At 49.1% G+C, this 27,812-nt stretch overlaps 1 protein-coding gene across 7 annotated transcripts in view; it reads left to right on the forward strand.

Moving 5' to 3' along the window:
- Nucleotides 1–1,303: 1,303 nt before the first annotated feature.
- Nucleotides 1,304–27,812, forward strand: part of MVB12B (multivesicular body subunit 12B) — a 104,028-nt gene continuing 77,519 nt past the window's right edge. For 4 of the 7 annotated variants that reach the window (XM_039506203.1, XM_039506202.1, XM_039506209.1 and 1 more), the window contains exons 1-3: nt 1,873–1,978; nt 15,869–15,991; nt 27,396–27,503. In XM_039506203.1, coding sequence (XP_039362137.1) covers nt 1,913–1,978; nt 15,869–15,991; nt 27,396–27,503 — 297 coding nt within the window. In that variant the 5' untranslated portion in view covers nt 1,873–1,912. Of the gene's footprint in view, nt 1,394–1,697; nt 1,769–1,872; nt 1,979–14,328; nt 15,676–15,868; nt 15,992–27,395; nt 27,504–27,812 lie in introns of those variants that run through there. The other 3 variants (XM_039506207.1, XM_039506206.1, XM_039506204.1) reach the window with 3 other exon arrangements.

The raw sequence follows: 27,812 nt of genomic DNA on the forward strand, positions 1-27,812 counted from the left end.
ACTTCAGCTACGTGAATAGCGTAGCTAAAGTCGAAGTACCTTAGATCGAATTACTTACCGTCCTCACGGCGCGGGATCGACGTCCGCGGCTCCCCATGTCGACTCCGCTACCGCCGTTCGCGTTGGTGGAGTTCCGGAGTCGACAGGAGCGCGTTTGGGGATTGATATATCGCGTCTAGATGAGACGCGATATATCGATCCCCGAGAAATCGATTGCTACCCGCCGATCCGGCCGGTAGTGAAGACGTACCCTCAGCTGCTCACAAGGCAGGTTAGACTGAGGGTACGTCTTCACTACCGGCTGGATCAGCGGGTAGCAATCGATTTCTCGGGGATCGATATATCGCGTCTCATCTAGACGCGATATATCGATCCCCGAACGCGCTCCTGTCGACTCCGGAACTCCACCAACGCGAATGGCGGTAGCGGAGTCGACATGGGGAGCCGCGGACGTCGATCCCGCGCTGTGAGGACGGTAAGTAATTCGATCTAAGGTACTTCGACTTCAGCTACGCTATTCGCGTAGCTGAAGTTGCATATCTTAGATCGATCCCCCCCGAGTGTAGACCTGCCCAGAAAGAGGGGTCACAGATCTGTATGAAGAGGAGTAACTAAAAAGGATTTTAAAAACCGGAACTAGCTATCTAGGTGAGAAAAGATCAGAATACAAAGGGCCACCTGCCAGAGTGAGTTGGAGCAGACACATTATGAGCAAAATAAATCAGAGGGGGGAATGAGGATGATTTGATAGTTAGCACTGTAATTAAGACTAGACTATCAGATACAGAGGACCAGCCTGTAACAATAGGGAAGCAGCACAATGTAATGATATACCTGCCCAGACCGCCAGTGTTTCTTGGCCTTGTAAGGGGAGAGGGTATGGACAGAACTGGATGGTGGCTTCCCACTGAGGGCATCTTCCTCCTAAAATTGACTGAGGCCAAGTCTGCCTGGATGGACCTGCAGCTTCCTGTAGCCACAGTACCAAGTACAGTATTGGAGCAGGAGTGGGGTCCATTTCCATGAGGTGGGTCAGCCGGACTGCACACATCTGTACAGTTCAGTATGTGCTGCAATCTTTGCAGCATGTTGGCCTTGGATGATGCTGCACTTTGGATTTGCTATGCAGCATCCTTCACGTCTACTCTCCTGCTTCCACTAGCAGTAAACAAGCCATGCTTCAGAGAAGGGAGCTTTACCTTTTTTGCAGGTAGCTGTTATTTAAAGGATATTGGGTTTATATGTCATTTAAAAATACTGCTCTGGTTCCAGCACCGCCACCTATTACACGCAGGGCTGATTGCCAGAACCTGTTCCCTTCTCATCCTTCCTGCTCTTTGCAGGTGATGCACTTTGGCTGGTGCCAACAGCCCAGCCACTTTCACCGTTGTCTGTAAGTTTCAGTGTGGCCCCGGCCCTGGCACTCCCAGCAGCGGAAGGGGGCAGAGACCCCCCAGCACAGGGAGCCGCACCGGGGTCTCTCTCGCTGCTGAGTGCGAACCAGCTGCGGGCCGAGCTCTGGGCGCCCCTCGCTGCCCGGCCCGGCCCGGCCCGGGGGAGCCGGGGGAGCCGGGGCAGGGGGCGAGGCCGGCGGGGCCGGGCGCAGTGCGGGCTCCGGGAGGCAGGGGGGGCTCTGCAGCGCGGCGGCTCCGGAGCCTGTCAGCCGCGCCGGCTCCCGCCGCCCCCAGAGCCCGTGGGCCGCGCCGCCGGCCGCAGCTCCCGCCGGTGGGCTCCGGGCGCAGGGGCCGGAGAGCCGCGCTCCCGCCGGGTAAGGCCTCGGCGCTGGGCTCCGGCCCGGCCGCCTCCGCCCCGCCCCGCTCCGCCGCGCCGCGCTCCGCTCCGCTCCGCCGGGCCCCGCAGGCCGCTGCTCCCCGCCGCTGCCTCCGCTCCTCCCGCCGGGCCGGGCCGGGCGATGAGAAGCTGCTTCTGCCTGAGACGGGGCAGACGGGACCAGCCGCCGCCCGCCGCTCGGGCAACAGTTAAGTGTCCCCGGCCCGGGCCCCGCGTCCCCCGCCCCGCTTCGCCCGGCCGGGGGGCGCTGCCCGGGGAGGGTGCGGGCGGGTTGGGGCGTCTGCTCGGGCGGGTCCCGGGGCCAGCCCATCGCATCGGCACGGGGCTGCTTCGTCTGGGCAGGTTCCGGGGGCCGCCGCCCCTGGCCTTCCCCGGCGGGGGCAGCCTCCGCGGGGCGCCCGGGCCGGGCCCCCCGTGTCTCCCCCAGGCTGTGCACTGCGGAGCTGAGGGGGGCCGGGGGAGGCTGCTGCTGCAGCCTGGCTTTGGCCTCTCCCTTAAACCAAAACACACCCCCTGCATCCCAAAGCTGTAGCACAAAGTCATCTGCTCTGGAACACAATGGAGTGAAGAAAGGCTCCCGGACAAGGCACAGAAGCCTTACAGGGTTAATTAGCAACAAATACTTTCCAAGGCACCTTCCAGCTTTTATGTTCACCTCTGCCTTTGTGTAGGCTCAGTCACGGCCAGAAATGGCATGGGCATGGGGCGGGGGGAGGTTGCCTACCTTGACTGTGCCTTTCTGCCTGCACCCCAAAGAGCGACAGTGATTTCCCAGGTTTCAGAGGGGTAGCCGTGTTAGTCTGTATCAGCAAAAACAACGAGGAGTCCTTGTGGCACCTTAGAGACTAACACATGTCTTTAGGCATAAGCTTTCATGGGCTAGAACCCACTTCATCAGATGCATGAAGTGAAAAATACAGGAACAGGTAGACATACATGAAAGGATGGGGTTGCTTTACCAAGTGTGAGGTCAGTCTAATGAGATAAATCAAGTAACAGCAGGATACCAAGGGAGGAAAAATAAAGGTGACTGCTAGTGGCGTTCTGTTACTTTCCATCACGGCAAACCTGGTGGCTGAACTTTGTGACTTTGTCCTCACCCACAACTATTTCAGATCTGGGGACAATTTATACTTTCAAGTCAGCAGGCCTGCTATGGGTACCCGCATGGCCCCACAGTATGCCAACATTTTTATGGCTGACTTAGAGCAACGCTTCCTCAGCTCACGTCCCCTTATGCCCCTACTCTACTTGCGCTACACTGATGACATCTTCATCATCTGGACCCATGGCAAGGAGGCCCTTGAGGAACTTGACCAAGATTTCAATGATTTCCACCCTACCATCAACCTCAGTCTGGATTAGTCCACACAAGAGGTCCACTTCCTAGACACTACAGTGCTAATAAGCGATGGTCACATAAACACCACCCTATACTGGAAACCTACTGACTGCTATACTTACCTACATGCCTCCAGCTTCCATCCAGACCACATCACACAATCCATTGTCTACAGCCAAGCTCTAAGATACAACTGCATTTGCTCCGATCCCTCAGACAGAGACAAACACCTACAAGATCCCTATCAAGCATTCTTAAAACTGCAGTGCCTACCTGCTGAAGTGAAGAAACAGATTGACAGAGCCAGAAGGGTACTGAGAAGTTACCTATTACAAGACAGGCCCAACAAAGAAAGTAAGAGAATGCCACTAGCCAACACCTACAGCTCCCAACTAAAACCTCTCCAGCGCATCATTATGGATCTACAACCTAGCCTGAAGGACGATCCCTCACTCTCACAGACCTTGGGAGACAGGCCAGTCCTCGCCTACAGACAGCCCTCCAACCTGAAGCAAATACTCACTAGCAACTCACACCACACAGCAAGAACACCAACCCAGGAACCAAATGCTGCTACAAACCCTGGTGCCAACTCTGTCCACATATCTATTCAAGGGACACCATCGTAGGACCTAATCACATCAGCCACACCATCTGGGGCTCGTTCACCTGCACACCCACCAATGTGATATATGCCATCATGTGCCAGCAGTGCCCCTCTGCCATGTACGTTGGCCAAATCTCTACACAAAAGAATAAATGGACACAAATCTGACATCAGAAATCATAACATTCAAAAACCAGTAGGAGAACACTTCTATCTGGTCACTCAATAACAGACCTAAAAGTGGCAATTAGTCAGCAAAAAATCTTCAAAACCAGACTCAAATGTGAAGCTGCGGGACTGGAATTAATTTGCAAACTGGATACCATCAGATTAGGCTTGAATAAAGAATGGGAGTGGTTGGGTCATTACAAAACTTAAACTTAATTTCCCCAATACTGATTTCTCCCTACTGTTACTCACACCTTCTTGTCAACTGGCTGTAATGGGCCACTCTTGTACGACTTCAAAAGTTATTTTTCCTCCCTTGGTATCCTGCTATTAATTGATTTATCTCATTAGACTGACCTCACACTTGATAAAGCACCCCCATCCTTTCATGTATTTATACCTGCTCCTGTATTTTCCACTCCATGCATCTGATGGATTCTAGCCCATGAAAGCTTATGCCTAAATAAATTTCTTAGTCTCTGAGGTTCCACAAGGACTCCTCGTTGTTTTTAATGATTTCCCAGGTTGCCCCTGTCCTGGCCACCATTTTTCTGGCTGAGGATTGGGAAGAGGCCCATCCTGTAAGCTGCTGGTGACTGAAGTCAGGAAGTTGCAGTCCATGAAGCCTTGTGGTACAATCCTGGCTTCTGCAAACACTTATGCACATGCTTAATTAGATATGTGAGTTGTCCCATGGTCTTATTTCTGGCCTTCTGAGGGACCACGTGCATCAAGGGAGACCAAAGTCACGGTGAATTTCTCAGCTTGGACTGGGAGCTCTGTGGTGTTGGCAACAGGATTCATTGTCGCTGGGCGTGTATTAGCATTGTGTTCTGCAGTGCAGCACCCAACCACATGTGTAGATAAACTAAGTTATTTGGTCTACTGGGTCAGTTGCAATAGTAGCTCCAGTAATCTGCAAGATGATATAGAGTCCTAGCGACCTTGGCCTGCTGATTAGTCCATTGGAAGTTACTGGACTTTGTGGTGAGCGAGCAGCATGTGAGGTGCAAGCTGTGCTGAGAAGTGTGAAGTGTTTTGCTGCAGGCGCTTACACGTTTGTATTTCTTGATTTCTGACCCCCCCCACCCCCCGCGGAGGTGATAACGTGCATTTCCTCCTCCTGGAGCACTGGCCAGGCAATGGCATTGGTGACCTGCAGCATTATTTATTCACCTCCAGCTTACATCACTGGGACTTGTGTATTTCTGCTCTGGTGTTTTGGGAAGGTTTACCCAGCTCCATTCAACCTTATCATGTGTTAGGCTCTGTCTAGACTAGGGTTTAAAGATGTGGTGTTAGGTCAGGCCAGCGAACATGAGCTAATTTACACTTTCTAAAGGCCAGGTCTATCCTTCAGTTAAACCTGTAAAGCTCTGTCGATCAGGGGTGTGATTTCTTTTTATTAACACAGCTATGCTGGTATAAGCCTTAGCATGGATGTAGTTATGCCAGTATAATTATGTACAACTGTTCTCACACCCGTATAGCTAATGCCAATTCCCTGAACCAGTATAAACACAGTTATACCAGTATAACCATGTCCACCATGGGGCAGCTTTGCCTGTTTAGCTGTATTGGCCTAACAATACCCGCAAAACCCTCTGAATGTACATAAGGCCTAACACTCTTGTCAAGACAAGGCAAATTGTACGTCAGCGGGTGCCAAAGTAGTCAAGGTAAAGCTTAGATTCCCCACTAGGTTTCTACTCAACCAAGTTAGCATGTGCTAAAGCAGTGGTTTTCAACCAGCGGTATGCGTGCCTGGTACACAGCGGTCTTCCAGGCAATACATCAACTCACCTAGATATTTGCCTAGTCTTACAACAGGCTACATAAAAATCACTAGCAAAGTCAGTTCAAGCTAAAATTTCATACAATGACTTCTTCATACTGCTCTATATACTGTACACTGACATGTAAGTACAATATTCAAATTGATTTATAATTGTATGGTAAAAATGTGTAACAGTGTGCAGTGACACTTTTGTATTTTAATGTCTGATTTTGTAAGCAAGTAGTTTTTAAGTGAGGTGAAACTTGGGGGGTACGCAAGACAAATCAGAGCCCTGGAAGGGGTACAGTTGTCTGGAGAGATTGAGAGCCACTGTGCTAAAGTTTGGCCTTGTCTTGACTGGAATGTTAGCTCACTCAATCTAACACACTAACATCATCTAACGATGCATCCTTAAATCCTAGCCAAGACTGGGCCTTACCCATCTACTTTCCTCTGGGTACAATAGGATAGTTAAAGCTTAATCTGATGTAGTTGATGGGGTCATGGCACTGACCATAATGCGTCAGTTCTTGTCCATTATGCACAGCTGTCTCCAACACCAAATCTAAGGCTTTAGCTCACTTCCCGTGACTCGAAGGCGCTTGTCTAATGACCCTGGAACCGAAATGACTCAGATGGAACTAGGTCGGTTGGAATTCAAACCTTAGGTTATTTCAGTGCAAATCATCCCTGTGTGGACACTTTATTTGGACTGAGTGTCCTATTTCAATTTCCTTTGTCGATTTTTTTTTAATGATTTAAGAGAAATTGAAATAGGGCACTGGTAATCCAAAACAAGTGTCCACAAAGGGACTTGCACTGACATAACTACAGGTTTAAGTTACGGCTAATTTAGTTATTTCAGTTCCTGTTTCTGGTTAGACCAGCCCAAGTTTCCATTGGTGCTGCAGACTGTAACTGTGCTGAGCAGGTGGCAGCTGCACTGAAAGTGGGGCCCTTCCTTAGCTCAAGTGTAGCGAGGACCTAATGCAAAACGATAGCTTGCTTCATGGATGACGGTTGAAACCGAAGATGTGGCTGCCTGTGACCATCAAAGCTTCCATGGCGTTGGAACCCAGTATCCTGGCCAAAATCGAATTGTCTGCCTAAAATTCTCCCCTGTGGTAAAACTGGCTGTGAGCTATTAAGCAGCTGGTACTTCACACCCCAGATGTGGCTGCGTTTTGGTGGTGGGCGAAGGGATCATGTATGTGTATCAGTTTGTAGTGCTTGCAATCCACTTTGTGCTGAGAGTTGGTATATAAATGTAAGAGTGCTATCAATAGCTACAGCTTTTTAGAATGAACTTGCAAACAATCTTCCAATGGTATTTGAATTAAGACTGCAGTAATGTCTCTCGCCATAGACTTTGTAGCTTTATTTCTCCTTTGGTACAGGAAGTTACTAACAGGTTTTAATTTTTCAGTTTAATCTTTGCTGAATGTCATTCTGCCTTTGTGGTAACAAGTTAGTGTCAAAAGTGTGGCGCATGTGGTTGAAGGAGGAAATGATAAGAAAATTGTTCTCCCTGCCATTTAGCTTTAGGGCTGTGCTGGTTTCTCGTGACATGTTGTGTATCCACCAAGTAGATTATCGGATCTGCTCCACTCTCACACAATTTGTTCTTTAAGTTATTTGTTTTTGAATTTGTAAAACTTTGTTTTCTAGTTTACCTTAGTGTTCCATTCTTTAAACTAACAAAAATTCACCCTTAGAGTATGCAAGTATGTTTGTCCTGTGCTCTAGTGTTCCTGTGCCTGTGATCAGGGCATACTAATGAAATACTGGAAATGGACAATAAAGCTATTATAAATATACGTGTAGAGTAAACCAATACAAATGAAGATGACATACTATGAAAATAAGGTGGGAGAGAAAGGTAGGGAAGGAGAAAGGGAAAGAGTGTGTTTATAAAGATATAAACACCGGGGATTAGGATACCAGTCAGAAGGGGAGCTCTGTATATCTGTTGATCTGTGACCTAAGGGAAGTTAGCAAAGGCTGTAAAATGAAGTCTTATGGGAGAAGCTACTATAAAAAGAACTAGACTCAGCTTTGATCTAGTTGGACAATGTAACTTGTTTCAATAATGAGCACTGTTAGCAACCCCCTCAAGGATCCTGGGTTTTCCCAGAAACTCAGAAGACTCTTTTGAAGGGATCTAAGCCACTAGAGCTTGTTACCTGAGAGCACTCTGCTTCTTCCAAATGAGGAATATTTGTGTAGGCAAATAAAGGCTCTCAGTTAAAGTCCACAGGTCCCATGAATAGAATCAGTGTCTCCCTGACTGTGTGCTCCTCAGCCCAGGTGATCAGCAGTGTTCTCTCCAAAGCTGGGCCCAGAGCTAAAAACCCCTAAATATTGTGTGAGTGTTTGTAGAAAGGGGTCAAAAGATCCTCCGACTGGGGATCCTATTTCAGTTTGGGTGACCTTTGCCACTGAATGCTTGTTTGATATTCATCCTTTTGAAATAATCTGTCCTGATAAACCTTCTGCTGTTGGCCCCCTGCCTCCCTCTCTTCACTGCTGTGTTGGCCACTCTTAAGGCTGAAGATCTCTCTAGAATGGTCTACACCAGGATCAGGCTGTGCGCCGCTGGGTCCGTTTTCTTTTCAAAGGCCAGCAGTCTATTGGCTCAGAGCCCGGTGCGGCAGGAAGTCCGGCCCAGCTGATTAATGTCTTGTCCACAGGTAAAGTCTCAGACATCTTGACCCTTGGCGGGTTTGCGGTATGGAAGGTTGATCTCTGCTGCATGGCCCCTATAGAGCACTGCCAGGCGAGCTGTCTGCAGTAGGATGGAGTTGAGACACTGGTTAGCGTCCTCTAGCAGTGACAAAGGGTAGCGTGGGGGAACGATCAGGTATTCAGAGGTTATTGTGAGTCTCTCCTAAAGGATCAGGCTCTTCCTCTTCCACCCCCTGTAGCTTTGAGGAGCTCTCAGAACGTGGTGTACTGTCTGGGTCACTGCGGTCATGTTCTCCCCATCAGCTGCCCCTCAGGATTACTGGAGAACTCTCCACAGGGCAGTGGTAAGAGAATGTTTCAAGTGACGGGATGGTCAGGCTGACTCTGATGTGTTGAACCCTGTGGGGAGAGAGCTCCCACTAACCAACCAGCAAGAAGCAGCTGGGGCTCCTTATTATAGTGATGGATCAGGATGGCAGTGCTTGCATTTCCTAGGTGAATGCAGGCGTTCACCCGTGCTGCGTCTGCTCCGCAGTGTGGGAGCCTGACTCCTCTGTGCCGCGGTTACCACAAGGAAAATGAAGAGTTGGCTTAATTATAACGATGTGTGACCCTGCTCAGGGTGAGCTGCTGATGCAAATAGTGATGTGGAGATCTCAGGGAAGAACTTGTCTACTTCTCCCCAGCCATCTACGTGCCTCCCTCCACGCTCTCCTTTGCATGTGGAATATCCTCTCCACCTCCAGATCCCTCCTCCAGGCCCCTCTCTGCTGTGATGCCGACAAGAGACTGGCCAGCAAATAATAGTCAGCTTGAAGGCCAGTTGGGGTGGTGGTTCTGGACTGACATACTAATAAAATCAGCACTATGAACAATGTCTATCAAACGTGTGTTCTCCCCGCCTTGGCCTGTTGCTTGTCGATATAGATTTTAAGGTTTCCAGGCAGGGACCAGTCCCCCTGTGCATGTGGGCAGCCTAGAGTGCGGGTGCTACTGGAGTGCAAGAGATGGTGAGTGAGCTCTTTGGCAGGCAAATTCCCTCTCCCCTAACGAGCAGCGATTTGAATCTATCCTCCTAGAGCTCGGCATCTTCTGTCTCTCAGCCAACACGGACTGGATGTGCACAGGGCATTTGGACTGACCTAAAGAGAGAATGCTTCCCGCTAATGGGAAAACGATCTCTTAATTGATTTGATCTGTTCCCAAAGCGACCCTGCTCAGGATGGAGCGGGGCCTTTCCATACAGAATTATACGAACACTGAGGGTAGCAAATGGGATTATAAAATGCAGTTCTCAGCTGCAGTGCGTCTAGCCAGGACTACAGGTCAGCCTTGCATTGTTTAAAGAGAAGCTCGCTGTGATAACAAGCCGTCTAATAGAAATGTTTGCGTAATCCTCCATCTTCATTTAATCCATTCTTTTATTGTTAAGGAAAAAATCACAATGAGTTCAGACACATGATGGTAAAGCAAGCAAACTTAATTCACGTCCTCCAGGGAGGAATGAAGTATAACCAATTGTGTTTGCCCAGCCAGGGTCTCTTCTGTGACCTGTGTAAAGTTCACAAAAATATTTATCTGCATTCCCAGTGGACATCCTCCATACCCACTGCAGGTGCATCCCAGGACCATCCCCAAGATGAGAAATTGCCCTAAATAGGCAACCTGCAGCCCAGCAGAGCTGGCTGAATAATCCTAGTGCTTCTGTGACATGGCGCTGTAGCGACGCGGCCCTGGTAGCAAAGTGCAGGACTGATCAGAGTGCACGTGCTGGGCCCCTGGGCAAGGGAAAGGCTCCCGCTCCGTGTGAGCCGGGGTTTGGCAGCAGAGCTGTAAGAGTGGCGCTAGGCGTCGTACGTATGTCCATGGCGCAGTGTGTGATAGCCAAACCCCACCCCAGAGCACTAGCCCTCTGAGGGCGCAGCCCAAGCCCTCGATGGGGTGAGGGCTGCAGAGCTGGAATGCTTCCCAGAGCAGCTGGGTCTTCAGGAGGCTTGCGATAGAGGGAATGCTGGGAGTTTAACGCACACTGATTGGCAGCCCATGGTGGCCTGGTGGGTGCTGTGAAAGACCGCACAAAGGCACGGGAAGCTCTAAGGTCACTGCCTTCCCCGAGGTGATCCCCTCAGCCTCATGTGAAGCCAACACATCCCTCTGGTTCTACAGCACCTTGCACAATGGAGCCCTGTTTGTGACCAAATGCACGTCTAGTCCCTGTTGGCTCGAGGAGCCAGGGCCCGAGTCTGTGCAGTCCTGCTCCATCGGGCCCGTATTGTTATGCACAGGTCTAGCCCGGTCTGGGTATGCTTCCCGCCGATAACCTGGAGCCTGTTTGCCAGGTTACAGTGCCGTGTCCTCACTGGCTGTATTACGGAGGAACTGGGCTAGGATGGAATGTGTCGTGCTGGCCACGCTGTGCTGCTCAGCCAGAAATAAGAGCCAAGCTCTGGCCTTCCTTTGGGTGCGTGCGCACGTCTCTCTCGCCCTTGGAGACTGTCACATCTGTGACTCAGCCCGGCAGCATCCAGCTCCTGCCATCTCAAAGGAGAAAGGCCTGTTTCTTTAGCTCTTAACCTCTGCTGTTACCAGTACAAAAGGGCTTTGTCTGAGCGGTGACAAAGTAAGGATTGATGTAGTTTCCTGCCCCCCGCCCGCCATGCTGTGAGTCAGACACCCACAAAACAGCTTTGTGCTTTTGCTACACGGCACCTCATTGACAAAAGCACCTTTTCCCCCCTAGATTGAGGGCGGATTCGTGTCAGCCTTAATGGAATGAGAAGTGCATTTGTATTGAGCTACGCCCCAGGGTACGTCCAGAAGCTCCTGCTTGTGTATGTGGCTCCCTCCAGGATCTGAGACTTGTTCTAAGGGTTGCAGACAGCCCCCTGGGCTGGCACTTGAGTCAGACAACGGGCTGCTAACTTCTAGGGTGACAGGTCTTGAAGGAAAACTCAAACGGATGCTCTGGCAAGTCTCTGTTCAGTGCAGCATGGTCCATACCAGTGCGGCTGCAGCACTGCCAACGTCACAGTGGAGACAAGGCCAGAGAAATACTGGTGTTTAGAATCCCTGGGCATCTTTCCCACTATGCAAAGTTCTCCCAGGCATCTGGATGGTTCCCCAGAATTATTTCCCCTGCGGAGTCCTCTGAGCCGTGCACCGTTCCCCGGTGCTCTGGTGGTAGAGGAGGGACAGGGGCCTTTGATGCTGTTGTTATTTTTCTCTTGGGAGACACTTGGATTCTCTGATGGGGCCAGTCCGAGCAGTCAGATAAGCAGCAGCCTTGCCATTGAGCCAGCGTGCTCCCAGGCAGAGGGCGTTGGATGGGACTTTCACGAAGCCCGTGAAGGCCATTTCTGGAGTTATCAAGGGGGCTCCACAGAGCACCCAGCCTGTGCTGTCCCAAGAGTGAGTGAGCTCAAAGTCCTGTTCTCTGCTGCTCAGCTGCCACAATGTTTTTTCCTCTGCTGGGGACCCGGCTCCTGTGGCCGGCCAGCAAAGGCAGATGCTTAAACTGTCCCTTCCCAATGAGGCGTGGAGCCGCAGGCCAGGTTCTCAGCAGAATGACATTGGGAGAGTTGGTGCCTGGATCCCATGACATCCAATCCCATTTGGGAATTGTTGGATTCCAAGACCAGCTACACAGCGCAGGGGCTTAATAGCTTTGGCTAGTCAGGTTTGGGCTGTGGGACTGCAGCCGTTCGCCTACATACTGAGCTCTCTGTACCCTCCTTTACTCTGCTCCCGCTGCTGAGCCTCATGCCTGGCAAGCATCCTGCAATACCGAAACCACACAGCAGCGCTACATGTGCCTTTGAGGAAGTGATCCCTCCTTTACATGTGCAGGAAGCTGGAACTTCATGTTTTCTCTGAAACCGTGATCTCCTCAGGTCCAACAGCTGCTGGCAATGTCCATAGCAAAATAACTCGATGTGGGGAGACTTGAGGGCTACTAATGAGAAGAAGTGTATTTTTGATCCTGGGTGCAGTAAAGCAAGAAGTATTTTCAGCCAATGACTGAGAGTGAAGACTAGGGAGACTACACAGGTTGTTCATGAGGCACACCAGAAAAGTTCAGCTCCACCAGAAACCATGGTTACAAGGAGCCCCGGTAATTCTGGAATTGCATGGGAAGTTTGCTTCTCCTTAGATGCTCACAGCTCACGAGGGGCTTATTTTCAATTTAAAAAAAATTCTGTTAATGATCTTCACTAACTCTCATAGACTACAGCAGTCTTCCGTCCGTGCAGCTGCTTCTCACTAAGCCCTTAGTTCCGTGGGAACCCAAAACTGCAGTTGCAGGGATAAACAGCGTCCGGGGCCAGCATCTCCCTGTAATTCTTGAGGTTAAAGAGCTGCAGGCGGCTTGAGCTACATTTCTGTGTGAGCCAGTTAGACAATGCTGAGGAACTCCGCTAGACATAGAAAGGAAGGAAGAGCCGTCTGGGATGGAGGGAAGTGGTGACCCTTCCGTGCCCTGCTCTAAAAGGGGCACTGAGACGAGGGCTGAGTGAAATGAGCCAGCGTAACTCACTGGTGTGGAGGATTCTGATGACAAACTGCATTCTGCATCTCCTGACTTCTGTGCATTTAAAATCTCAAGCTAAATGTTGTGCCAGCTTGCGGGGAGGCGAGGGGATGCAGTGGTGATGTGGCTGAACTCTTTCGTTCTGGAGTAGCGCTGGCTGGACACTAGCAAACATTTTCAGAAAGGTTCACAGAAAGGTTCTGTTTTTTTCATTGAAAAGCGAGAAAGTTTCAAAAGAAATGAAGTTTTTATGCAAAACTGTCCATTTTGGGAAAGTCCATCTGTGCTTAAATTGCTCGTGCTGTCCCTGTGCAGTGTGACCGGGCAGGCTTTCCCCAGCTCTGTAGCACAGGATTGCATGCCAGCTCCCCTCCTCGGGGCCAGCGGGTCTTAGGAGGCGGGATGGGGCTGTGGCATAGTTTGCAGCAGAGTGACTCCTGGGTTGGCTTGTTAGAGAGGCTGAGGAGGAGAAGCTGCTTCAGGCAAATCACATGCACAAACAAGCAGTTGGTTTGTTAGCTGCCTAGAGGAAATGGCTTGGGGCAAAATTTTCAAAGGCTGCTAGTGATTTTTGGACATCCAATGTGAGTCGCCCCAAAGGGATGGGTGCCCATTTCAAAGGGTGATTGTTCAGCGCTCACTGGAAATGAGGCCTCCCCATATCACCAGTCACTTATGAAAATGTGTGGCTTTGCTGGTTTGTGGGTGTTTTCAAAGGCAAGGTATTGTCAGCTCCATTCTGAGCCTTTCAGGAGAGGAGTGCCTGTAGTGATGTCCGATCCCATTCGGGGTAGCTGCTTAGGAGGGAGTTGGGATGATGTTTGCCACAAATGGAAGGAAGCAAAGACTTTTTCATCCCAGCATTCTAGCATGTCAAGTCCTGGCACGAGACCTGAGGGCTCAGCCTGTGTTCGCCTACTGCCAGTCAGCACTGCCACGTCGGTACCAGCCTTTGTTGTCGCGTTTGAATGCAGCAGTAGCTGGTGATATGGAAACACTTGAGTGGAATAGCCACCCTGCCCCTTTGCTTAGATAGCAGTCACCATTCTGAAATCTGCTGAGGGGCTATCTTTTCCGTCATGACCTAGGGAATATCATTATTTCTTTTAAGGACAGTGTGGATTCACCTAAGAGCCGTTAACATCAATATTTGTTACATATCAAAAGAAATTGATGGGCATCAGTAGGTCACTAAGCTATTACGAGCAACTTGGAAATGTGTTTATCAGTAAACATATCTACACATCTCTATGCAGATTACATATTCTGTATTTTAATTCACACCATGCGGTGTCAGCACTGCACGGTTTATGCCTTCCGTTATGAATTGTTAATTGCAAAGCATTTTGGGAAGTTGGTAGGTTGCAGTGTTTTGAACTGCAAGCAACAGCATTGGGTTTTGGGTTGGTTGTTGTATATAACTAAACATGAGAACCATGTTTGCTGGAAGTTGGCGGCTGTGGGTGGGCTGCAGTCTCTCTATTCTAAGGGCTGCCTTCATTCTCCTGAGCTGACTGTGTGAAGCTGAGGAGTCTGTATGCAAAATAGAAGGGGAAAACGCCAGGATTCAAAATGCAAATTCCTATCTCCAGATTGCTAGAAGCTTGAGTTGTCTAGAAAATGAAGGAAGCTGCATCTCCGTTTCTTTGCATTTTCAAGAAATTGGTCCAGGCGATGAAGCAGAACTCTTCCTGACACCAATTGCTTCATTGACATCATAGGCGGACGCTGACTCTTGGGGTTTTGCCGGGTGGGGGTACTACAGATATGCTGACTCTACATGTAGCACTGTTATGTAGGACACCAGAGTCACCTTTTATTGCCTGCAGCATGATGTTTGCTCAACTCGGCAGTATGAAGTGTACACACCAGCACTCACCTCTGCCTGGTTTAGAAGCAATAAGTAACCAGCCCTGAAGAGGTTGGGGTTTAATTGCTGTGAAAAAGCCACTGAATAAGGTAGCTTTTTGCACAGCTTGTCTGGCTTCCCAGCAGCGACGCTCTTTTACACTCAGTGCTGCCTTTTCATCTCTTGGCGTCGGGGTGGTTTCCTGGCGCATTCTTACCTGGAAGCAAGAGAGGACATGCCTGAATTGGCTTTCTTGGCAGGACGCCACATGCTCAGGCAATGGCTCCGTTCCCCCAGGCTTGCCTGGACTCTGCTCCCTCTCCTTCTCCTCCACCCCGGCTAGAATTCTGTCTCAGCCCTCCCACCTACTCCTGGGACCTGTCCGGCGCACGCGTCTCCCCTGACTGCACCCTCAGGCTCTCGGGCCCACTCCCCCGCGATGCTTGGCACACTCCACCCCCTCCCCTCAAAGTCACTCCAAACCCAGCTACGCTGTGCGTGCAAAAGTCTCCAGGCCTGGCCCATCGCACAGCCTGGGCCTGTTTGTGCCTCCCTGCTGTCTCAGCTGTGTGGGACAGGCATGTCATTCGCTGTCCCAGCTGCTGTACAGTGCCAGGTACGTGATGAACCAGGTGCCAGAAGGGAGGCAGGCTCACAGTGCAATCCTCAGCTTGTCTGATACTGAGCTGCAAGGGGGAGCCTTAGAACAGAGCCATTCAAAGTAGCTTCCTTCCCTCCAGGAGCGGCAGGACCACCTGGGCCTGGTTGAATCACAGGGGTCAGTTTGCCTTTCATTGGGTGATGGGCTCAGGTTTTCTTCCGGGCACTCGATGGGGACCAGCCCAGGCTAAACATTCTGGAAACAATCAAGTTAATCTCAGAAGAGGCTGTTGGCCTGAATTCCTGACCTATCAGAGAGGGCGCAAATGTAAGTTCTTATCAAAAGCAAATGCCTTTTTAAAAATGCTTGAAAGCTTGAGCGCTTTAAAATGCGGAAGGTGTGTGTGGCCATAGTGGTGGGCTGCGCCAGCACACACACGGTGCTCTGCATGTGTGTGCTAGGTTTTCTCTCTAAGGGGCTGTCTGCAGTGTAGCTCTCTAACTCTGACTCCCTGTTTCAGGCACAGTCCATAATGCCTGAAGTCCGAGACCTTTCAGATGCCTTGCCAGACGTGCCAATGGATCCTATCACAGGCGTTGGGGTGGTTGCATCTCGGAACCGGGCACCTACAGGTTACGACGTAGTAAGTAGAGCTGATAATGCCTTGGCAATATTGTTAGTTTGTCCTTTGCTTTGCAGAGAGCAGTGTCTCCTCCAGAGAACGGGCCAGCTGTTTGTGTGCTCACCTTGAAGAACATGTTCTGGGGTTCATTTTTTTACCAGCCACCCTCCTCCAGGTCTTGGCTTTGGAAGTATTTTAGCAATACTTTCCGTGTGCAGTCATGTTAGTGCATCTCCTCCCCGCTACTGGCATGTCATGCGAAGCACAAGACTTCTGTAATTACCTGTGGGAGGGCTTTCCAGAAACAGCTGGCCAGTATGGCATGCAAATGTAGTAATCCTAGTAACACCCATCTTGAAGGGTTCCAAAGCACGGCACAGATTATATCTACGTATAAATGAATCCTGTATCAGCTGTTTAACATCACACCTCAGCACGTTGCAACACTTCAGGCTGGAAAGCAAAGAATTCTACATCCAGCTGAAACTGCAGGGAGAACTTAGCCAGCAGAATGCGACCCTGCAAACTGGACTCTGGTAGGAAGCTGGGCAGCTGGGAGAGGTACTCGGCTACTGTAGTGTTGAGGCCATAGACGTATCTGCATGGATAGACAGATGTGAGTGCTTAGCAGCTGCTTAGCCCTTAGGTCGATTGGTCAAATTGCTTTGGAACCAGAACAAGAATTTTTCCTAAGGCCAGTGACCCAACCAGTGAAAGATTCTAACATTAAACGTGTATAGCTGTAAATTGCAAACGTAGCTACCTCGTCAAGGCAGACCAATCGTCCGTCTGTTCCCCTCCTCCTGCTCTTTCCACAGTGCAGCATGCCAACCAATCATCAGCCCCCAGCAGTGGCCAGTTAAGTGCCTAGCCCCACTCACTCCTTTTAAAGCACTGGGTTGGGGCAAATACAATGTAAAAGGGAAGGAAAGGGCTCAGGGCAAAGTTGTTTTCCCAGAGCCAAGTGAATCCAGCCGTATGAGCTTCTCCTCCAGTTCCAATGTAATTTACACCAAAGTACAGTAACTGGGCACCAATGGCTTGAAACAGCAGATGTAACTGATGAGCAGACTAAAGGGTAAAATGCAAGGAGACAGAGCCCCTCTGCAGCAGAGGGGCCCGGGAGGTCTTGGGGAATATTTGGTCTGTATTTCTTTGCTTGCAGCCCCTCACCAGGGCCTTGAGTGGCATCGCCCTCAGTGTCTGGCTGATCCGATGGGTGGGCTAAGCAGGGTTTTGCAACTTCTGCTGCGTGGTGCATAATGTGTCATGCTCCCGCTCTGTGACAGCATCCCCTTTCTGAACCAGAGGCAAATACCCTTTCAGCCCGCCCAGCAGGAGCCCTTGTGTGCCCATCCCGATGGCAGGTGAGTGAGTTATCTGCACCACCTTCCAGAGCTCCCAGGATATCAGAATTAAAGATCACCTGGAGCGAGGATAGCCGTGGGGAGGTGGAGGGGGTGGAGTGGGGCCAAACAGTCTCTTCCATCGTACGCTTTTCCTTGTAACTTGTTTGAGTTTGTGCTTGGAGACTACGGCTCGGTGTCCTTCCTGCAGGGAGCAGGCTCCTCCCTTCGCCCTGTGGCAGGGCAAACATCCACTTGGTGCTCCCGTGGAAGAGGCAGTTCCCATTGCAAGGCAGCGCTGGCTTGGGCTTCTCTGATCCCAGTGCAGTGCCGGAAGGTCCATGAGGACGGAGCCCTGCAGATGATGTATGAAGTTTCCTGTTTACATTAGTCTGTTTCTTTCCGCCTCGGGTTTCCTGACAAGTGAACGCAGGCTCACATTCTTCGGGCTTGAAAGAGGCTCTTAAAGGCTAATCTGGTGCTGCAGCATTAGAGATTAATTGCTGGTGATAGTGCTTGGGCGTTTCCGCTCAGCATTTCAGTCAATGGCATGTTAACCCCAGCTGCCTCTTGCTGGGCACAGTGCCTGGATCTGGGGATCTGCAAATCGCAGTAACCAAGGGCTTGTCCACACGTAAAACGCTGCAGCAGCCTAGCTGTGCAGCTGCAGCATGTCAGCATAGACCAGGGGTCGGCACCTTTCAAAAGTGCTGTGCCGAGTCTTCATTTATTCACTCTAATGTATGATTTCGCGTGCCAGTCATACATTTTAATGTTTTTAGAAGGTCTCTTTCTATAAGTCTATAATACATAACTAAACCATTGTTATATGTAAAGTAAATAAGGGTTTTAAAATGTTTAAGAAGCTTCATTTAAAATTAAATTAAAATGCAGAGCCCACCCTTCCCCCCCGGTCCGGTTGCCAGGACCCGGGCAGTGTGAGTGCCACTGAAAATCAGCTCGCGTGCCACCTTCGGCATGCATGCCATAGGTTGTCTACCCCTGGTGTAAACGCTGCCTACGCCGAAGGGAAGGGCTCTCTGCTGGTAATCCCTCTCCGAGAGGTGGTAGCTAGGTGGATGGCAGAATCCTCCTGTCACTGGCGCTAGCATTGTCTCCGTGGGGACTTAGGTTGGCTTAACTACCCGCTCAGGGGGGTGGATTTCTCACTGACCTAATTGTCTAGCCCAGCCCTAATTAAGCTTCCCACACGCCCTGGGACTGCGGTGAGCATGAGACCGATCATAGCCCAAATCAGTGAAGTCTCTGTTCAAGGCCACACAACGCTCCAGGAAACCTGTGGGAGCTTTTCCATCGACTTCAATGGGCCTTGGATCAGGCTCCTGGTAAGTGGCCGAGCCAGGAATAGATCCCACAGGAGTCTGCCCCCTCCTCTTGCCAGGTGACGACACGGCCACCCCACTAGCAAACATGTGCGCTGGGGGAATGGGCCTGCCCCTGCTCTGCTTTGGAATGAGCTTCCCAGTGTTGGTGAGTGGGTTTGTGGGTGCTAAGGGAGAGTGGAGAGAGGGGGGAAGGTGAGGGTGGCGGGGTGACTAGGCCTGGCTTGTGCAAGGGAACTGAGGCAGTGATCTGGGAGCTCAGGTGCTCCCCTTGGACAGGAGTGAACAAGACCCTCCTGGCACATACCCTGGGTCTTGGCCTGCAGCTGGTTTTAAGCACCCTGTCCGAGGTGAGCTGCTCCCAAATGCACAAAATCTCCACCCGTCGCCTACAGCAGATCACTCTCCTTGCCCTGCTGCGGGTGCCGTGCTGGGCTCTAGGACGCCCTGTGTTTCTCATGTGCGCGCCGAGCGTTGCCATGTGCGGCAGAGAGACATGTTCGGGTAGGTCTACAGTGCAATTAAACATCCTGGCTGGCCCAGCTCAGCTAACTCATCTTGCGAGGCTCGGGCCGTGGGGCTGAAAACGGGTGTAGACACTAGGGCCCGGGCTGAAGCCCCAGCTCTGGGACCCCCCAGGAGGGGGTGTCTGTCATGTGAGTGTGACTCAGGGCAGGGTGTGGGGCACATTGACCAGAAAAAACAGCGCTGGGGTCCTCTCCTTTTAGTGCTTCCCCCCTTTTTCACCAGACATGTGGGATGCTCCCTCGTGACTCAGCATGGGCTGGGGCGTGCAGGGAGGAGTGCTGAGTGCAGGGTGGGGGGAGAATAAATGGGATTTCCTGGGAAGATGCTGGGAGGTTTAATGTGTGTGTTTTGAGAACTGCCTTTCACTGGAGCTGCTCCTGCTCAGCTGATGGGGGTCTCAGAGAGACATGGCCAGATGGGGCAACTTCATAAACTTCAGCTCCCAAGTTTGTTCCTGAATGCAGAACCCTGAAAGGCCATTTTCCGTCTCGGCTATCGCATGTATCTCAAGCTGAGCAGTGCGCAGCCAGTGACTGCAATACATTCCTTTCTGCCATTGATTTGGACAGATTCTTTTCCTTGGAATTTAGTTTCCTGACCCCTTTTGATTACTTTCCTTATCTGCGTAAGACGCGAATGTGTTACAGACATTCCTTCATGTTATAGACTTACAGCAGCATTAACTCTCTAAACTCCTTTAGACAGCTGAGAGGAAGAAACAAACTAATTTTCCCTCTTTGGATCTACTGTTGAGGGAGACTTAAAAGCTGTTAAAATCGGCCTGCACCAAAGATCCTTGGTGTATTTGCTGCCCCCCAGGGACCCAGATGTTAACAGATTTTAACATTGTCTGTGCAGCTCATAGGTAATTTTTAAAGGCCTGGGAATGAAGTCCCCAAACAAGCTAAATGTTATGCCTAAAAATTCAATTAAAATCAACCACAACAAATTCCTCTTCCTCCTCCAAAATGAGAACTACTAAAAATAGAGGCCTTGTCTAGACTTGTGCTAAATAGGTGACATAGAACAAGCAGCAAATGATTCCCCTGTCTGTCCTTTGCTCTGAAATCACTCCATGGTGGTTGCACATGCGATGGCCCCTGCCCGGCTGTCCTCACTGGGAAGTCCTGCCTGGACAGAGAAATGTGCAGCTGTTGATTCTGGCTCTGTCGTTTGGCTTTCCCTCAGGCATGCTCTCTCTTTCAATCTCATGCATTTTAAAAGAACAGGATTCCCCCAGGAGCTCCCTTTTCCCTGTGGGTCTGTGGAAGGAAACTCTAGCCACCTGCTTGTCGTGAGTCCTCCTACAACTGCAGAGTCTGACAGCTCAGGAAAATGACTTCGCTTTAATTCTTGTGAATTCAAAATAGCAAAAGAGACTAAAAATTCTCTCTCCAAGTGCAGAGTTTAACTTCAGGGATGGTTGTTGGATGAAGCAAATTATTGCTGGGACCAGCCGTGATTTAAGAGGAGGCTTTGGGGTTTGATCCTGGAGGGCATTTTCCATGGGGGAATGGGAGGACGTCTTACATTTTCTTGGTCTTTGCATTCATTCCTTTGCCTTTTCTTTTTTGTTTTGTTCTGTCCTGCTCATTGCTTCCCAAGGCCGCAGGAGGGAAATCCTGCCTTCTTTCCTGTTCCCTTTCAAACCTTCCACATCTCCTGTCTCAACAGCTTCTGCAGAATCAGGCCACCATAAGGGCCTCTGCCTCTCGCTCTCTGCTCCACTTCTTTTCTGGTCTCCTGCTCTCCCTTCTCCTGCCCCAAGTGGTGGGCAGGTTGGTAGCTGCCTAGGTCTGAGACACACCATGACCGGTGGCCAAGATCTCCTGAGATCTGTGGCATGACGGACTCTGGCACCTGCAGCCAAGTTCAGTTAGGGGATGTCTGCACCCTGGGGACTATACCACCATAGCAACGTCAGCATAGCCCCATAGTGTAGATGCGTCTACACTGACAACATTTGTCGGCTGGTGAAGGGATACCTGCTCACTGAACAAAGCTGTGTCAGTGGAATCCCTCTTCCAGGGACGTAACTGTGTCTGCACTGGTGGTTATGTCAGCTTGCTACATCAGCCAGGGGTGTGGATTTAATTTTTCAGTGTAGATCAGACCTTAGTGCCGCTGTGATCCTGGGGTGCTGCTGCTTGCATAGAGAAAGTGACAATGAATATGCATTGGGGCCTCCAGGAAAGAGCATGTGCACAGGAGCTAAGCAAGTTCTGCAGCTGATAGCCTGGTTTTAAAGAAAGACACAAGATACACCAGTTGCCTGGAGAGAGGCATGCGGCAGTAGGTCAGAAGTCACAAACTTAGCTTGACAGGAGCCCACTGGACCACAATGCTAGGAATTGACCCCTTCCATCTCCATGTGAGCTTGTCCTATCAAACCATTGGGCTGGAAGCCAAATTTAGGCTGCTAGGGAAGAGACTGAAATCCAGGACCTCTATGGTGGCATTTTCAGAAATGCTCCCAGTTCCACGCGCAGGGCCAGGTAGGCCCGCAGAGCTTCAGAGTCTCAATGCGTGGATGAGACGATGGTGTAGAGAGGAGGGGTTCACGTTCATTAGGAACTGGGGAAACTTCTGGGATGGGAGGAGCCTATACAGGAGAGATGGGCTCCACCTAAACCAAAGTGGAACCAGACTGCTGGCACTAAACATTAAAAAGGCTGTAGAGCAGTTTTTAAACTAGGAGATGGGGGAAAGCCGACTGCTGCAGAGGAGCTTGTGGATCGGACACAGACTTCTCTTAGGGGAGAGTCTGATGATAGAGAATCTCCAGGTTATAGTCAGGAGCAGAGGACTGAAAAGTATAATGTAAGGGCCGGATCAGATGATAAACAGTCACATAAAAAAGAATCTGGCACATCAGAAAAAGGCAGGCTAATAAACAGGGACAAGTTTTTAAAGTGCTTGTACACAAATGCCAGAAGTCTAAATAATAAGATGGGTGAACTAGAGTGCCTTGTGATCAAGGAGGATATTGATATAATAGGCATCACAGAAACCTGGGGGACTGAGAGCAATCAATGGGACACAATCATTCCGGGGTACAAAATATATCGGAAGGACAGAACAGGTCATGTGGTGGGAGAGTGGCACTATATGTGAAAGAAAGTGTAGATTCAAATGAAGTAAAAATCTTAAGCAAATCCACAGGTTCCATAGAATCTCTATGGATAGAAATTACATGCACTAGTAAAAATATAACATTAGGGATCTATTATCGACCACCTGACCAGGACAGTAATAGTGATGATGAAATGCTAAGGGAAATTAGAGAGGCTATCAAAATTAAGAACCCAATAATAGTGGGGGATTTCAATTATCCCCACATTGACTGGGAACATTTCACTTCAGGACGAAATGCAGAGATAAAATTTCTCGATACTTTAAATGACTGCTTCATGGAGCAGCTGGTACGGGAACCCACAAGGGGAGAGGCAACTCTAGATTTAATCCTGAGTGGAGCGCAGGAGCTGGTCCAAGAGGTAACTATAGCAGGACCGCTTGGAAATAGTGACCATAATACAATAGCATTCAACATCCCTATGATGGGAAGAACACCTCAACTGCCCAACACTGTGGCATTTAATTTCAAAAGGGGGAACTATACAAAAATGAGGGGGTTAGTTAGACAAAAGTTACAAGGTACAGTGACTAAAGTGAAATCCCTGCAAGTTGCATGGGCCCTTTTTAAAGACACCATAATAGAGGCCCAACTTCAATGTATACCCCAAATTAAGAAAAACAGTAAAAGAACTAAAAAAGAGCCACCGTGGCTTAACAACCACGTAAAAGAAGCAGTGAGAGATAAAAAGACTTCCTTTAAAAAGTGGAAGTCAAATCCTAGTGAGGCAAATAGAAAGGAGCACAAACACTGCCAACTTAAGTGCAAGAGTGTAATAAGAAAAGCCAAAGAGGAGTTTGAAGAACGGCTAGCCAAAAACTCCAAAGGTAATAACAAAATGTTTTTTAAGTACATCAGAAGCAGGAAGCCTGCTAAACAACCAGTGGGGCCCCTTGATGATGAAAATACAAAAGGAGCGCTTAAAGATGATAAAGTCATTGCGGAGAAACTAAATGGATTCTTTGCTTCAGTCTTCACGGCTGAGGATGTTAGGGAGATTCCCAAACCTGAGCTGGCTTTTGTAGGTGACAAATCTGAGGAACTGTCACAGATTGAAGTGTCACTAGAGGAGGTTTTGGAATTAATTGATAAACTCAACATTAACAAGTTGACCAGATGGCATTCACCCAAGAGTTCTGAAAGAACTCAAATGTGAAGTTGCGGAACTATTAACTAAGGTTTGTAACCTGTCCTTTAAATCGGCTTCGGTACCCAATGACTGGAAGTTAGCTAATGTAACGCCAATATTTAAAAAGGGCTCTAGGGGTGATCCCGGCAATTACAGACCGGTAAGTCTAACGTCGGTACCGGGCAAATTAGTTGAAACAATAGTAAAGAATAAAATTGTCAGACACATAGAAAAACATAAACTCTTGAGCAATAGTCAACATGGTTTCTGTAAAGGGAAATCATGTCTTACTAATCTATTAGAGTTCTTTGAAGGGGTCAACAAACATGTGGACAAGGGGGATCCGGTGGACATAGTGTACTTAGATTTCCAGAAAGCCTTTGACAAGGTCCCTCACCAAAGGCTGTTACGTAAATTAAGCTGTCATGGGATAAAAGGGAAGGTCCTTTCATGGATTGAGAACTGGTTAAAGGACAGGGAACAAAGGGTAGGAATTAATGGTAAATTCTCAGAATGGAGAGGGGTAACTAGTGGTGTTCCCCAAGGGTCAGTCCTCGGACCAATCCTATTCAATTTATTCATAAATGATCTGGAGAAAGAGGTAAACAGTGAGGTGGCAAAGTTTGCAGATGATACTAAACTACTCAAGATAGTTAAGACCAAAGCAGATTGTGAAGAACTTCAAAAAGATCTCACAAAACTAAGTGATTGGGCAACAAAATAGCAAATGAAATTTAATGTGGATAAATGTAAAGTAATGCACATTGGAAAAAAATAACCCCAACTATACATACAACATGATGGGGGCTAATTTAGCTACAACGAGTCAGGAAAAAGATCTTGGCGTCATCGTGGATAGTTCTCTGAAGATGTCCACGCAGTGTGCAGAGGCGGTCAAAAAAGTAAACAGGATGTTAGGAATCATTAAAAAGGGGATAGAGAATAAGACTGAGAATATATTATTGCCCTTATATAAATCCATGGTACGCCCACATCTCGAATACTGTGTACAGATGTGGTCTCCTCACCTCAAAAAAGATATTCTAGCACTAGAAAAGGTTCAGAAAAGGGCAACTAAAATGATTAGTGGTTTAGAGAGGGTCCCATACGAGGAAAGATTAAAGAGGCTAGGACTCTTCAGCTTGGAAAAGAGAAGACTAAGGGGGGATATGATAGAGGTATATAAAATCATGAGTGATATTGAGACAGTGGATAAGGAAAAGTTATTTACTTATTCCCATAATACAAGAACTAGGGGTCACCAAATGAAATTAATAGGCAGCAGGTTTAAAACAAATAAAAGGAAGTTCTTCTTCACGCAGCGCACAGTCAACTTGTGGAACTCCTTACCTGAGGAGGTTGTGAAGGCTAGGAGTATAACAATTTTTAAAAGGGGACTGGATAAATTCATGGTGGCTAAGTCCATAAATGGTATTAGCCAGGATGGGTAAGAATGGTGTCCCTAGCCTCTGTTCATCAGAGGATGGAGATGGATGGCAGGAGAGAGATCACTTGATCATTGCCTGTTAGGTTCACTCCCTCTGGGGCACCTGGCATTGGCCACTGTCGGTAGACAGATACTGGGCTAGATGGACCTTTGGTCTGACCCGGTACGGCCTTTCTTATGTTCTTATGCTCAGACCACACACCTCCCATGTCCTCTCAGGGCTGCTACGAAGGCCCTGCAGCGTTTTTCAGAGAGACGTGTTTGTTACGCAGGGAGCAGATGTGGAGTGCAACAGGCCACACCCGACAGCCTCAAAGTCATGGCAGGTGACCCTTGGGAGGTACCCTGTTTCTGTGGAATAGTCCAGGAGATGACTGCTTACCTGTCACCTGGAATAAATAAATATTCCAGTGAGGTTATTCCTTCACATAGAGAGGAGGCAGGGGAAAGTTGGCCCTGAATTCTTAGCACGGTTCACGCTGAGCCAGGAAGCAGTGCTTAGCTTTCAGTGTCATATCAGTTGTGTGGTTAACTTTCATCAAAGGTTCTGTGAAATACAACTTCCAGAATTATTCTGCAATAGCTGCTTATTTGGCTGCTGTCCTGACACTGCTGAATGTTCACTGCTTTGTCCAGGCACGAGGAGTCTTAACTCTGACCAGCAACATCGCAACGAAATGACCTGCAGATGGCAGGGTTGGTATATTGTATTGTGTGGATTTTTTAAGAATAAGAAAAAACCGATGTGATACTCAGTGGCTTAGAAAGGGTTGATCTAAAGTATAGAACGAATGGAACAGTGTCAGTCAGACGCTGCCTCAAGCATCACAGGAATTCTGCATTCTGGGAAGTGGCAACTTTTCCATTTGTCTTAAAGCCCCTAGGTGCATTCAGCCTGTTATGTTGCTCACCTGCATCAATATCCCCAAGCTCTATCATGCCTAGCAAACGCCTCACACATTAGAATGAGCCATTTATGTGGACTGATCCCTATTCTGCTTGCAGGACACAACTGGCCGTATCCATCTGAAGTTCATAAGGACATAAGAACGGCCAGACTGGGTCAGACCAATGGTCCATCTAGCCCAGTATCCTGTCTGCCGACAGTGGCCAATGCCACATGCATCAGAGGGAATGAACAGAACAGGGCAATTTGTCAAATGATCCATCCCCTGTTGTCCAGTCCCAGCTTGTGGCAGTCAACTGATTAGGGACACCCAAGTTCAACACAGTGGCTTTGATACAGTGCTCTCCAGTACAGATCAGGGCTGTTCCAATGGCACCTCTGTCTGTTACCAGGCCTGTCACTGATAGTCCTCTCAGGATCTGAATTATTGCTTCTCTGTCTTTCTCCTGAACCCTCCTAAGGATGGTCCAAAAAAATGTTCTCTGAAGAGGTGGCTCTCCGTGCCTGGTTGCAGAGAAATCCTGGGCTCTTCTCTTACGTAGTAAGAGGTGGGGCTTCTGCTGTGAACAGAAATTAAACTGTGAAGATATTTGTGTCTTTCACTATTGGAAACTTTAATTTTTTCAGAGATTCTGCGTTCAGATGCATTGAGATTGGATAGGACAGGTCGAATCCTGTGCTGATTTACACCCTGGGTTCTGTATTGTGAGTCAGTGAAGTCTGGCCTGCTGCATTACAACAGTTCCTGCCCTAAGAGGCCTGGGAACATGGAGTAGACCCTGGATTAGGGGGGTGCTGAGAACTCCTCTGAGCTGCTCAGAGGAGACAGGAGACATACCCAGTGCATTAGCTCTAGGGACACTGGTGCCACTTCCGCATACACAGCTATCTCTGCAGCTGGAGTGAAGAGACTTTGAAGGGAAAGGGGGAATTTCACTCTCAGACAGGCACAGCTAAGTCTCTGGTTAACTCTTCTGAGTGTGTGAACCAAGCGCAGCGATTCTGATACTATTGCAGTGAGTCTTTCTGTTGGAGAAAGGTGACTGTCACCTTTGTGAACTACCACAACTTGCAGTGCTCCTTGGAACTGATGTTCTGGGCATAAGGTGCTTTTTGAACTTGGTGAAAAACATTTGCACAACTGTTCACTGGTTCCACCCGGCCCCGCTTGCTGGGCGTGTGAGCGTACCATTCAGGCAGGCTCCTGCCCAACTACTGGAGCTGGGGCACCTTTTGGAGGGCAATTTCCTGCATCCCTGAAATGTAGCCCTCTTTCCGTGTTTGCAGATGCTGTGCCCCTTGTGCTGGAATGGTACCGAGTGTCGTAATGTGCTGACTTTCCAAAGCTGCCGTTTCCTTATTAGAATAGGTTTTGTCAGGGATTCTTTAATCAACTGGCTCCCTCGAGACAATATTCTTAGAAGTTGGGGCTTTTTTTATCCCTCCACTTTACCTTGTGAAATGAACTAATGAGATGCTGAGAGAATTCGGGCCAGCTTTAATGAGAATAGGTAAGAGGAAGATGTACTGCACATACATTAACTGTATCTTGGCTCAGATGTCCCGTTTCTCCCTCTGTCTCATCTTTCCAGGTTGCACAAACAGCAGATGGCTTGGATGCTGACCTCTGGAAAGATGGCTTATTTAAATCCAAGGTCACAAGATACCTGTGCTTCACAAGATCGTTTTCGAAAGAAAATGTAAGTCCATTTGCCGAGTGACTGAACAATTTGCTTGACACATTCTTGTTCCTAAACTGATTCAGTTTGGGGAGCCAGGATAATTCAAGCAGGTTTTTCAGCAAGTCCAGGTGAGTCTGTAGCCAAGCTACACTGATGGGATCTTTGCTGTGTGTTTGTTCTCTTAATCAGCTGTTTGTTCCTGGGGAAAGCAGCTCTCTGAAAGATTTGCAATCAACAAAATGAAAAAAAAAATCCCAGGAAAGTTTGTTTCATCCCTGCTCTTGCACTAGCATCTAGCACACACGCAATGGGGCAGCCCGTGCTAGC

Source organism: Mauremys reevesii, linkage group 19 (genome assembly GCF_016161935.1).
Source record: "Mauremys reevesii isolate NIE-2019 linkage group 19, ASM1616193v1, whole genome shotgun sequence".
Classification (NCBI taxonomy): domain Eukaryota; kingdom Metazoa; phylum Chordata; order Testudines; family Geoemydidae; genus Mauremys; species Mauremys reevesii.